This window comes from Pempheris klunzingeri, chromosome 18 (genome assembly GCF_042242105.1).
Source record: "Pempheris klunzingeri isolate RE-2024b chromosome 18, fPemKlu1.hap1, whole genome shotgun sequence".
NCBI classification, from domain to species: Eukaryota; Metazoa; Chordata; class Actinopteri; order Acropomatiformes; family Pempheridae; genus Pempheris; species Pempheris klunzingeri.
The window spans coordinates 9,244,551-9,258,507 of record NC_092029.1 but is presented as its reverse complement, the minus strand read 5'-3'; the positions used below and the strand labels follow the sequence as shown (position 1 = coordinate 9,258,507).

General features: G+C 40.8%; 1 protein-coding gene across 1 annotated transcript in view; it reads right to left on the bottom strand.

The window, feature by feature from the left end:
• nbas (NBAS subunit of NRZ tethering complex) overlaps positions 1-13,957 on the bottom strand; it is a 150,286-nt gene that overhangs the window by 63,531 nt on the left and 72,798 nt on the right. Inside the window, exons 37-41 of the mRNA XM_070849214.1 lie at positions 13,711-13,887; positions 12,933-13,046; positions 11,641-11,764; positions 7,490-7,566; positions 6,693-6,830 (exon numbers count right to left, since the gene is read on the bottom strand). Coding sequence (XP_070705315.1) covers positions 6,693-6,830; positions 7,490-7,566; positions 11,641-11,764; positions 12,933-13,046; positions 13,711-13,887 — 630 coding nt within the window. The remainder of the gene's footprint in view (positions 1-6,692; positions 6,831-7,489; positions 7,567-11,640; positions 11,765-12,932; positions 13,047-13,710; positions 13,888-13,957) is intronic.

Sequence of the window (13,957 nt, the reverse complement as noted above, 5' to 3'; positions counted from 1 at the left end):
GTCTAACTCATTATTCCAGTCAATTCAACAACAGGGAGTTGGCTCAGTGGTCTGGCACATCCAAGGTCAGCTCCTGCGACCAGCAGCTTGAATCCTGTTGTGGCCATGAGTTGAAAAAACATCTGAAATGGCCGCAGGCAATGCAAAATGTCAATAGATGTAAGCAAAGTGCTGTTTTATCAAGTGATCTTGATTCTATTAGAAAAAATAATTTCAGCTATGCGCACAGTGAGTGCTTTGGTAAACTTTGTGCTTTATTTTTCCAGTCTGAAAAACTTGCACTATTAAGATCTCCTTCGGGCAGAATAAGAAAACAAATTCAGACACTTATTATAGGTGAAAACATTCTTTCCAATTCACTGACTCCATCTCAATATATGGCCTTAAAGTAAGGTAATGATTTGTGGGCTTTTATTATAAAGCTTAATGTCATAATGAGATGTTCAAAGGGCTAAGCAGTTTTTCTGCATGACTTACTCTAAAGTCATTCACTGTGTGTCCATAGTACAATTGTGTATGCTTTTAATGTGCATGCACCTCGACTGTGAGTGATCAATACTCAATGAGAGAATGGTGACGGCAGGCGAAGATAAATGGTTGAGTGAAAAATCTCAATCTCTTTACTCAGCATATTGCCGTACGGTGGCTGCACATTCGCTGCTACAGTTATGCTAAGCACAAGCAGAGACACACAACAGCACACACAGACATACACACCATCAAGGAAACAGTCACATTAAAACATTGGCAAGCACAGGTAAACAGACCTTAACACTTACATAAACGCGGGCTATTGTACAATATTGTGTAAACACCACTCGCAGAACAATTATGGCAAAGAGCGCCTCTATTTCGAAAGCAAGTGCTTAAATCGGCATAATGAAAACTTCCAGCGTGAGCAAGTGGAAACAGGCTCATTATGCCTTGGGGAATAATGGAAACCCATCCTCCGTGTCATTGAGCCTGGTGCTGCTCCGTCATGCCTGGGAGCCATAATCGGATGGGAAAGTAACAGTTAAAGACCTTGAAAGTCAATAGTGGCCAGCAGAATCTTCAAGAGGCAAAAAGCTGTGTGTTGTGGTTGCACGTAACCAGGAATATTAGAGAATTTGAAAAGAATAAAAAGACAATATTTTTAAATGGAACAAATGAGACTTCACTTGATTAAAAATAAAGCTACAAAATCAAAAAAGCACAATGGCAAACAAGCACTGCTGCATCAGCTTAGGATTTAGGACAGTCAGAATAAATGCACTAAATGTGACTGAATCAGCACATTTAGGGAAATGTTCCAGCTATATATTTGGGCATATATCTAAGTATACAGCATTAAAGCGGTTATAGTGAAATAGGAAGACATTTTGGTTTACAGCAACTCGATTCTCATTTAGTTATGGTTTTGTCCATGGTTTCTATTGGTTATAACTACATTGTACTCAAAGGATTACCTGTGACCTGGGAGCACTGCAACATTGATACACTGCTAAAAAGGCCCAGCTGAGCAAAATAACATGAGCAGTCAGAAGATCAGGCAGGTTGCAAAGATGTAAACTGTTCCCAGATTATTTACACCACAGTTTAAAAGTAGTTTAGTTTAGTTTAGAAGTAAAACTAAACCTGATTGTCTGAAATAATCCCTGATTGTCTGACTGCTCATACCCAGGCTGAAATGTTTCCACATTCCAAGATCGCAGTTATTAACTTGGTGAATATTGAGTAATTATATCCAATTGGCCAAATCTATATGCAAAATAGGTGCAAAAATAAGACCAGTGTTATAAAAAAAAACTTAACTACCCCTCAAGAAAGTATTTTCTCTGGTAATTGTGCATGTTCTCCCTGTGTGTTTGTGGGTTCCCTTTACATTCTAAAGACATGTGTTTGGTGCACGATGTTACTCCTGTGACTGTCCTTAACAAAGTAGAATTTGAAATGGTCCCTGGGGTCTGCTGTGGCTTCCCACTGTTAAATAGTTACAGTCCAGAAAAAAAAAGGGTCAAACACAAAAGGTGAATATCCCAACAGGGATCAATTAAGTATAACTTAATTAATGTGCAACATTTTTAACATCAATACATTGTTGTCAATTTAGCTGAGATGCATTAGTATAATTGCAGTAAACAAATGAGACCATGGTAAAGATGATTGTAACTGCTTTCTCACAACTGTGATACCTGCTAATTTATGAGATTTCTCAAAATCAACACATTTCTTCAGACCAACTGTGAGCTGAAACCAGATCTGTTCCGGGATTACAGTTAGTCCCTATATACTGCTCAACTGAGGTGTAACAACTTGTTAAACAATCATGTGTTGTAGAATGGCAATAAAAAAACTTGGTACCTTGGAGGATGTTACTGTATGTGGTAAGGTTTTAGAATTCTAGTCATATCTTTATTAGCATAAAACTTATGTATAAATGTATGTGCTTATATACTTGGTGCACTGGTTGCTTTCAAAAGGTACAAATATTAATGAATTATATCCATGAGATGTAGTAACATCTAATTTTTACAATGGGTGATTATGCTGTGTTTTATTTATATGAAGGTATCACAGTACCAAGGTAATTGAATTGTTCATTTACAATACAGGGTTGTACAAATAATGGAAGTTGTTCAGTGGTGCATTAAACTGCATATGGATGACTGCAAACAGCAGCAATAAGATAGTTCAGAATATGGTATTTATCGTCACACAACTGTTTGACATCTGGAAAACATTGTCCATCAACTTTGACTGCATATGTGCACCAAGCACACTACCCACCCCTATAGTACAGTAACCTTAACTGGATCTGGAACACTGAGATGAAGCCAGGTCTCTGTACAAATGTGGGCACAACAGGCTCTGACTTTCCATTGCTTGTTATCCTGGCTCTCTCCCTCTCCTCTGGGCCTGTCACACCCTTGAGGCATTTGGTCTCACTGGTGGTCGTAAGATGCTGTGGCCAGAAACTGTCAGTTCCCCTACTCTTAGTCCAAATCCCATGTTTTGTTTTTTTTTTCCAGTGCCTATGAGTCAATCTTTGACATAAGTAATGCATGTTTTCAGACATAAAGCCATACTACAGCTACCAGCTGCTGCATCTTCATATGCTATGGTTGCTGTGCTAAATATATAAATAAATAAATATGCATTTTGTGTGATGGCTGTTATGTTGTTAATGCTTTAGTACTATACTACATGGTGTGAAAAACGTAAATTTAATTTAATTAAGCATTTCCTTCAACTTAACTTTCAATGTTCCCTTTGCGGGTAACTTCAGTTCGAAAACCTTTCTATCTACAGAATACTGCGGGAAGAAACAGGCTGTTGATTGAGGCTTTAAAAACACATCAAACACCTCGAGTAAACCCTCAGAGAGTTGTGTTCCTATTTGCAACTGAATGACTTCAGTGGCTTGAGTGTTTGGTGTCTTATTGCTTGGGTATGAAATTATGTGATAGTGACAAGAGAACTGAAAGAGTGTGAGAGTTATTGAGACACAGTGTTACCGCTCTTCAAGTGGAGAGTGGGAAACACTTGGAGACAGCTTGACACACCGCAACACACACACAAGCACACCGCCCGCTGTCACACAAAAACAGATCTAACACTGCGATACACACACACAGCCTGCAGTTAAACATACACATCACACAAAAACAAAGCATGCAAACAAACAATTCTACACATACATACATATAAAGAAACCGTAAAAACACATGCTTGTGGTTGTAACATGTTTTTCTCCCCTCAAACCTCATTTGCAATGCAAAGCAGGCACGTGCAAAAAATTGTCATATGCGCACCCTGTCACACATATCTGAAATTAAATATCACATGCTGTACAATGTGTGCCCTTAAAAGATAAGAGAAAGCGAGAGAGCTAAAGAAAGCACAAGAGAAATGTATAAAGTATGCACTGTCAAGATAGTATTGTGGACGAAGAGGCCCAAGATTTGACAAGAGCATGACAGGCCTATGGGAGGAAAAAGACTCTAAACAGAGTGTAGAAGAAGGGAGGAAAGATAGCAGAGAGAGTAACATTATGTGGACAGAAAAGTGCAGCGTGGAGATACATAAAAACAGAACTGCCACGCCAACAAAGCAATTGATTAAACTTAACTGACAGAGAAAAAATAAGGAAAGGAGAGGGGCACAGAGAACACATGCTGGAACAGAGAGGAAAAAATCCAGGAGTGAATGTGGAGAAAGAAACTAAGGGAGAAGGGTTTAATGGTTTTCCTCCCTCTTGCTTCTATCACAGTTAGAGTAAAAGTTGCCACTACCTCATCAATAAGAGCTGAGTGAAGGCAAGACCTGGAACACAACGATAACAAGAACACACTGTGGTAGAGCACACTAAAGAGAAAGAAAACTCAAACAAAATGACAGATAAAAAGAAGAAATTAGCAAAAAAATAAGGTACAACTGTTAAAGTGTAGAGCAGAGGAGGGAAAGCTGGATATATTTTAAGCTAATGGACTTGAACTTCACTGGAGGCAGGCGGTTGGGGAGTGATTACTACTATTACGATGGGGGGTGGATGTGTGTGTCAGTGTGAGGTGATGAGCATGTATGTGTGTAGTGTGGTGTTTTTGTGTGAGCGGGAGTGGTGTGCAAGCCTGTGTTTTTTTTTTTTGCACAGTCCTGACCTTGAAAGTCAACTGGGACACACTTATCCACTTCTTCTGCTGGCCTCTTTCCCTCTTCCCTTCCTTTATTTCAACATTTTACCTCCCCTCTTTCCACGCAGGCTAAAACCCATGAGAGCCACAGTCCACTCAAGGAAAAGGTCAGAGTCATTTCTTCCCTTATTCTCCACCAATCAACCCTGGCACCCCTGCCACTGCTATCTTCTCCTTCTCACTCATATATTGTGATCTCTTATTCTTGTCTTGTTTGCACAGTTTTTTCTCACTACGCAAGAAGAAAAGGAATACACAGTGATGTGGCCTGTTGTGGCTACTTGTGTCTTGCATTAAAAAAATACAGAGTTAATTATGCAAAATGTCTGGCTGCTATAATTAAGACATCTGGGGAAATAAAATCAATTTTACATGCATATATTAACACAGAAACATGTGCAAAGACACTCACAAACAGAGGCATGGGCACACAATCCAGAATTGGTTTTGGATTAAAGAATCAGTAAGTCAATTACTATTCTGATGGGTAAAACGATAATTATAGTTATTTTCAACCTGGACGTTATTTTTCCAGTTTGTCCCATTATGTCGTCTACTTGTGTGCACATTTTTTTATTATTTACATCACTGTAAAGCCTTTTGTATTCCGACTTTGCCACAAATAAAGCTGTCCATGTTCAATCCAATTGTCCCACTGGCAGCACAGTCATAACAAAGTCATGCTGTGCAGCCAAGCACTCTACATCCATACTTTATTTTAATTCTAGTAGAAATCCTAAAATTTCAAAATATATCTGAATGACTATGGAGAAAAGGTGTACACACTGAATACAATATTTCCAATTGATCGAATGGTGCTGCCATAAAAATGTGGAATCTTGGGTTTGTATATTTCACTCAGTGTAAACACCACACAGCACCAATGAAAAGCTGAAACAAAGTGATAAAAAAAGATGGGTACTGTCAGATAATGTGCAATATGGATTTAACATGTTTCCTATCGTTTAAGAAGTAAAGAGATGACATCACTGATTGCTGCTTTATCTCCTGAATAACCATTTGTAAGTCTTTGCCAAGTCATAGTACAAGCTGGGTTTTTAGTGCTATGCAGATGACACACTTCTTTTATACTTCCAAAAAGCAGAAGCAGCATAATTACTTAATTCCAAAATAATTAGAAAAATGTGTTTTTCCTGATTGGCATCATCCATTTACTAAATAACCTCCTCAGCTATAATAACCCCATATTGCCCTCTTGTCAGTGTTAATGTCATGTGTCATGGTCAGCACCCACTTAAAATTCACTTTAAAACAATTCATCTTTCATCCTTTGTGGCAAAGCTAGAAGCTCTTGTCATTTGCCGATGTTGAGTGAGTAGTTAAAGCCTTTGTTACATATAAAATGTAGCATTATATTGCTCTCCACTTCACTTGTCTGCAATTGCCCTTTGCAATCCATGGTTCATTCCACTGTTACCTCTTTTATCTTGTCAAAAGCCACTCAGACCTACCTGCTCACTTTCGCTTTGCAAGTACCTCCAGCAACCCTGTAACCGACTTAAACCATGGGTGACACAGCGTTTTGCTTTGGAGCTCCCTATCTGTACAATGCTAAAACCTGCACTTAGCCTCTCAGATTTAAAGTCACGTCTTCAAAATCCATCCGGTGAAAAGAGAACAGTTTGTTGGGAATGCTGTTTTTCCACAGCTTTAAACTTCTAGAGTGTCTTATCTGTGTGACATACATAAGTATGCACATAATTAAGATTTATTTATATAACACCTTTATTTTAAACACAAAAACAAAGTGCTTTACATATGTGCTGTCTGTTGTCTGTGTCTTATTAGATGTCTTCTGTTTTTGTTGTTTTGTTCATGTTTAATTCATCTGTGTATAGGTGTTAAGAATTGGCAGCATTATATAAAGGATTTATCATTTTTTCAATCAAGCATTCATGGCAATTACAAAAAGAACATGGAGACTCTGACACCTCCCACCTCAGCATACTATCCAATAACTATTCACTCAACCACCCATGTCTGGCATTCCATGCTAACCTGGTAGAGAGTGTGGTTCTTGTTCTTGAAGCAGGGTAAGAGGAGGGAGTAGATCTGCAGGGAATAGTAGTAGGCAGCCAGCTGGAGCGACAAGGCAGAGTGACACTGTCTCTCAAAACACCTGTTGGCGTCCAGTACCTGGATAGATGTATGGACAGATATGAATGAGAAGTTAAACAGGTGATGGGGAAAAATGCAAACAAACTCCACTGTCTTGATCCAATAACAAGTTCAACATTCAATAGAAATGTCAGTTTGTCAGTAACATCAAGAGATAAAAAGCTCTCCAGGAAATATCTATGTAATATTCAATTGAAAACGAACTACTGCTGTTGCCAATAGGTTTCTCTGTTATACTTTGTTTTCTTCACGATCAAAGTACGCACAAAACTTGTCCTCTGACAGCCGAGACAAGGTAAACAGGAGCCGCATATTGTGAGCTGGGAATGTTTGTAGAAATACGTGAATATTGATTGAATTGTATGAAGAACATTCTGGGTCATCACAATGTCATGCTTTTTAGATGTCATTCAGGAACATTGAATCTGGTGCCCTTTAAGTGTGGCTTTAATTTCACACACTGATGATGCAAACGGTCTAATACAATAGCTCATCTAGGAAGGCAAGTGATCAATAGAGGATATGGATTCACTCAGTCATTTGCCAGAATCTCACTAAGATACAATCACACTTCCATTGTTACACACACTTACATTGCTAGTCTGTTTAGAAGTGTGTCTAAAATAAAGCTGTGTGTGTGCGTGTGTGTGTGTTTGTGCAACTGAGTGTCCACCTACCTGAGGCAGGGCCAGTAAGTAGGACAGAGCCAGCATCATGTCCCTGGGAAATGCATCGTTGGCCAGCTGCAGTAAAACTGGAGAGGGGTGGAGGGATAGAGAGAGAGGGAGAAGACTTTAACTAAAGCACTGAGGATTAACAACCACCCCTCCCCTCTTGGAGGCGTCTCATCCCACGTTTGCTGAATACAGACGACAGTACCTGTCGGAATAGACCTCTCTGTCGTTCAGACAAAAGAGAGGGAAGGTAAAAATAGAGGGAGACAGGAAGAAAAACGGGAGACAAAGTCAAGAAGCATCATTAAAAATCCCCACTGAGTCCTGGGATTCTATCCATCTTTTTGCTGGGCTATTGTGTGCACGTCTGTGCTTGCATGTGTTGTGTACAAATGTTGGTTGGTTGTGTGCGTGCCTGCATATTTGTGCGTGTATGGTTTCTTGCACAGAGAGTATTCATTATTCAACGTGTAAGTACATGCCCACTTCTAATAAGTGCTCTCCAGATGAGTCCAAACTTCGTCTAAGTGCACTTTAAAGTTGAATCCCCTGAATGCCAAATTAGCCTTTGTATAGTGGCGGCAAAGACAGGCGGAGAAGTTTGATTATGAGAATCTGAAATTATCTGTGTTTAACTAGTTTTGGCTTGTGTATTTGAACCACTGATCTGGCCAAGCACGTCATGTCGACTTTGAATAACTGCCTGAAGGTTTCCCTGTGCTGTCTATTGCTAGGTCCCAATGCCGTAATACATACTAACTGTATAACCTGCATAACCACTAATCAACATATATGTGCTGCCCTCAACAGATCCTCCTCCATGAGCAAATTCTATCCACTGTTTAAAATGTGACTAATGTTATTGAAAAAAAATAGTAAGTGGACTTTAAGTTTTTATTGCTCATCAAACGAAATATTTACTATCAGTGTACTTAAATCAATGCATTTAACTGTTTTGCACTAACTTTTTAATGCCACTGCCAATTATGCTATGTTAATGTTATACCTGTCAGTCTGCAATTATGAGCTGCTGAATCAGAAATACTATTCACATCAGCCTTCTAGTAGTAATTCAGAATCATAATTATCTCCTTGTCCCACCTTGTGAAAATGACTTGTGAAAAGAACTACAGAAATGTCAATAAATCAATGACAAAACGGCTAAAGAAAATGAAACTAAACAAAATCAAAAATTCAAGGCACTAATACAATTGATTCAGTACATTTAAAATGGAAAATGCAGCCCATTAACTTAACTGTTAACTTAACAAACGTCTCTAAATGCATATTATAACAAGAGCAGCTAATTTAGGCTATTTAGAATTTGACTACAAGGCTAACACTACCAATAACAGTAACAACAACAACAGAAGGTTTTCAGTCTCCCTAAGGCTGATGGGATTTGGAGTCTAGACAGAGCTTTGGACACAGGGGTGGACTTTTTTCCCAAACCACTGGCCCAGAGGCCACAGCAGATTCACAATCACAGTCACACACACATCATTATGACTTAAATTACTTCTATTTACCAGATGAACACAGAACATTGTAAACACACAGACTCCCTTAGTTAATCAACTCACTCACTCACTCTGAGGAAACAGTGGGAAAGAGCAGAGAGGAGCAGAGGCAGACAGAATCACTTTGTAGTCTCAGACCCAAGGAGAACAAAAGCCTGTGTTGGTGATAAGAGCCTGAGACAAAATGGAACAGACAGAGAAAAGTAGAGCATGGACACTGGGAGAGAGGCGGGGGCAAAGGGAGAGACATATACTGTAGAACAAAATGCACACTAACGTGCGTAAGTGCACACACAGGCCAGTGCCTGACACATATAGTTGGAGGTGCAGTGTGTGCATGTGTGACGCACCACTTTAAAGAGCCATAACAGCTCTCTTAAGCAGAGTGCCCACCCTCCTCCTTTTCTCGTTTTCCTCTCCCCTCCTCTCTTACCCCCCGGGTTTCAATGAGCTACACCTCAGAATGAGCTGATTACACGCCTCTCTAAAGCTACTGATACCATCGGGACAGGAATTACCAGAGGGGTAAACACACACACACGCACACACAGAATAGATAACCCTGACTTAAAAGCATACAGTATTTCTGCGTGTGAGAGAGGGAGAGGAAAACGGAGAGAGTGATAAAGAGACACACCGCGTGGAGGAGTGGGCGCATGAGACTGTGTGTGTGTGTGTGTGTGTGTGTGTGTGTGTGTGTGTGTGTGTGTGTGTGTGTGCGTCCACACATACATGCACACACTCCTGCTCCTGTGTCAGCTAAATCGGGCAAATTGTTAGCAGGATGGTGAGACAGTGACTTATTACTATTTCTCCGGCGCAGGCAGTGTGGAAAAACAACTGATTATGGCCTGGTCAACATGCAGCCAATGGCAGCACTCAATACTGTGTGTGAGGCTTAAAGTTAAGTATGCCCGCATGCATGTGTGAGTGCGTTCCTTCTGTTTCTCCTCACACTACGTGCCCGGTTCTGCACCTTACTCAGCTCAATCCCATTGAGTCACTTTACACTTGTGTCATCATTAATTACCTCCACCTTATCTGGGCCAGGTGAAAAATCAATATATTTATTTTCTTAAAGGCCATCTCCTAGTCTGTTTTTGAGGACAGCTGGTGTGGCGGGCCGATACGGGAGTCATTAATCGAAGGTTGTTATCGGACACGGTGCCGTCCACAGCGGCTTTTCTCTTTCTCGACACGTCGCACTCCGCAGCCGCTCCGAAGGGAAGGTGACTTTTAAGAAGAGAGATATTCATTTGAATGACAGCAGCGGCAAGAGAGAAATAGAGGGAGCTGGGATTTGGCGGAATGTGTGTGAATGTATATGTGTGTGAGAGAGATGTGTGCCTGCATATCTATGTATTAACAGTCCATGATCAAAGAGTGTGTCTCAAGTTCCTCAGCGTCCATGAATTAGTATTCAAACACACTTTTGCTTTTTATTTTTATAGTGGCATTGATTTTAGCGAGCAGCTGTGATCCATCATGCAGCATGGCCTTGATGTTTTGACTTGATGCTATCTCTCTGGTATCGCCACAGTGACGCGTCATTATTTACCGTTGCCGTGGGATGCGTGGGCATACATTAATTAGACAATATGAGGCTATTCTCCCCATGTTGTCCCCTAGTGCACCACATATGGGCTCCCTGGCTAGACGGATGAGGAGAGGAGAGGGCAGGGTGAGGGGAGGAGAGCAAACCACACGGCGCTTTCTGTAAATACCTCAGCTTTACTAAGATGGAGCACTAAGGCAGCTCAGGCTACAAAATAATCACTCGATCTTTAAAACATAGAAAGCGCTTTCTTTAGTTTAAATTAAGATGGATATTTAGGACCTGATTACCCCAAATGATCCAATAAGCAGCTACAGGCAACTCTGAATGGTTCTTAGCTTTAAATGTGGAACTTTAGCTGGGCAAACACTATGCTTTTAGTCTTGTAGGTTGTGTTAACTCACACTACATGATTTGATCTGTCATTCTGCACATCCAGCAAGTACGACTTCACTGCTCACACAGAACGGACCAATGACATGGTGACAACATGGTCATTCACACTGAACTAAAAGACGAAACCCCCGACTGCTTCGTTGAGCGACAATTAATTTAAACAAGATGACCGCATTCTAAAAAATGTTGACAGTAAATTACGAAGGCAGCTTTGCTTGGTGTAATTCTACTATGAACAGATAGCACGAAGAAAAAAGAGAGAAATGTGGAGCCACAGATGGCTGGAAGATGCGTACAATATGGTCTGTCTGGTTTGCAGCAAAGTTCAGATTTATTTCTTTCACAGCACAGTTTCAGTCAAGACCACAGTATCAACAACATGTTAAATACTATTCAAATAGTATTTACACACAAGCTCACTATGGTTTCGAACAGATTTTATGACAGTAGCCATGTGACTCAAACAGCACAACAGCTAATTCAAAGTGCAGATCAAACGATAGCCGATCTGGTAGAAGATCAACCCCATAATAAAATCAGTCGGGGCTGAACTTGGTTTAAACTTAGCATAATATCAAAGCATCTGCATTTCTTTTACATCAAGAGAAAGGCCACACTATACCTCTCTATCTGTATTAGTATCTGTGTGTGTAACTGTGTGTAGGCTTTTTCTGCATCCTTACCCTCTGTAGCAGGAAACAGGGTTTTTCCTTCACTTTTAGCTTCAGCCAGTTTGCCGGTCCTCAGCAAAACCTCTGCAAAGTTTTCCTGAGGCACATCTTTGTAGGACGAATACACATTTTGACTCTAAAAAAGGAAACGAAAAAAAAAAAGGAAAGAACGGAGACGAAAGAGTGTAAAATAAATACTGAATACTTGTTCATTGTACAGAGGGATTCCCAACAGTAGGGAGAGCGATCATAAAATGGGAGATGTGATTAAGGTGACTGAGTGTCTTAATTCCCAGGGAGTCAGATGAATGAGAGATGGTGTAAACAAGTGAACTTCAGAGCCAAATAAAGCCTTTTAACACAGGGGCTTTTGATAATTCATTTATAGGACACTTGTATGCAGAGTTGTGTCAGTGTCTTCGAGGTGAACAAAGAAGTTTGTTCTCTCGCTTCAACACACAATGTTTCTTGTCTATCTTCTCCGCTCTCACTCTATCCATCTTTCTGTCTTGTTCCATTTGTCTCTCTTTCTCTCTCAATCAGCCTCCCCCCCCCCACTTCCTTCGTTGAAACTGTTAAGGTAAAAACCAATCCCATTGATCAGCCGACTCATGGACAGATGGACGTGGGGAGCCATTATTGGTAGATGGATGATGGAAGATGGATGAATGCTGGAGATGGAGCGGAGGAAAGGATTTGGAGAGGCCTATTAAAATGTCATGAGAGGAGATGTATCGGCCTTCTCTGTTTCCCCTCGCGTCCACTCTTTTAGCTATCCACATGATTTGTGTCTCTGAGTAAAAAGCCCAGTCATAGCCCGGGGCGACCATTTTCTAGGCATAAAGGTCAAACTACTCCTTTTCTTACTTTTGTTCTTTTCCACTTCCATAACTCCCGCTGTCGATATTCTTTTCTTTTGGATTTTTATGATATTCATCTCTCCTCCTACAGCACTACAGTTTTTCATTTTTTACCACATCTCCAGTTTCATTGGCTGTTGTCATACCATAATTCTCAAGTTTATCCTGCTTTTCCTTTATTGTTAGTAATTACAAATTCTTTTGGCATTAATATTACTTCTAAAATCAATATTCATTTTGCCTCAACACTGTTTTTGAAGAGGTTTATGAGTCGTAGGAGCAAAAAAATCTAATTAAACGTCTTAAGTCATAAACCTGCTCAGGCATTTTTGCTGTAATTTAAGGTGTCCCGAGGTTAAAAAAGAAGAAATTAAGTACAACAAGAATATAAAAAGGAAGAAAAAAATAATAAGCCATGAGACACGCTGGTCTTAAACCACTCACCAGGTCTACATAGGGATCGTCAATGAGTTCCTGATAAAAGGGGCTACAGCCTTGACGCTCCAGGTTGGAGTTCTCATACGCCCCTTCCTGACGAGTGGCTCCTGCGCCGGGACCCTGAGGAGCCATCAAAACATCATTAAACTTTCACAACATGCCCACAGCACTGTCATCTCTCTCTGTCCCCCAGCTCACATCCTCTCCGTTTTTCTCTTTCCTTAGAAACTTGCGACCACGAGCCACCACCCCAAATCGCTGCCGAGACCACAGACGCCATCAATCTCCGCCCCAGCGACCACCGAGCCAGTCAAGCCGCCGGCAACCACCAGATATTGAAATATTCAACAGGCGGGCCAATTAATTATGCAAGAGATGAGCTCTTGATTGGTTGTTTTTGGATGAGGACTATGAAGTCTGTGAGAGAGACTGTGTGAGAAATGGGAGCAGGGTCAGACATGCAACTGTGTCTTCTCACACACACATGCAGTCAAACACACACATACTGTGCAGCTGAGGATCCAATGGTGTTAAAAATGAACATAAAGTGAATAAATCTGCCGTGACTGCTCGATTACTGGTGGTTGCCTGATCACGACTTTTATAGCACACTACTGTTTATGCATATGCAAACACACAGAAGTCAGTACAGCACAGAAAAATCACAAACATTTAGACTCACAAGTTAGTTAGTTAATTAAATTGGCACATTATTGACCCTGACAGTCATCAGCCTCACCACAGATCACATCAGTTAAAAACAAAACAGTAAAAGTGTTCTTACATGCAGCGGCCGGAGGTAGTTTATTGATTCCTTCCACCAGCGGTGGTCACTGACTGCGGTGAGCACAGCCTTGGTGGTGAGCCCTGTAGTAGTCAGCACTTCCATGGTCTTAGCTGTTGTCCTATGCAGCAGGTCCCCTGCTGTCCCCACAGGGGAGCTCACAGAGGGAGCGCAGGCCTGGGGCCAAGCAGGCGACATCGGAGACGGGATGGACAAAAAAAACATGACAGCCAGGTTATTCTAGTGT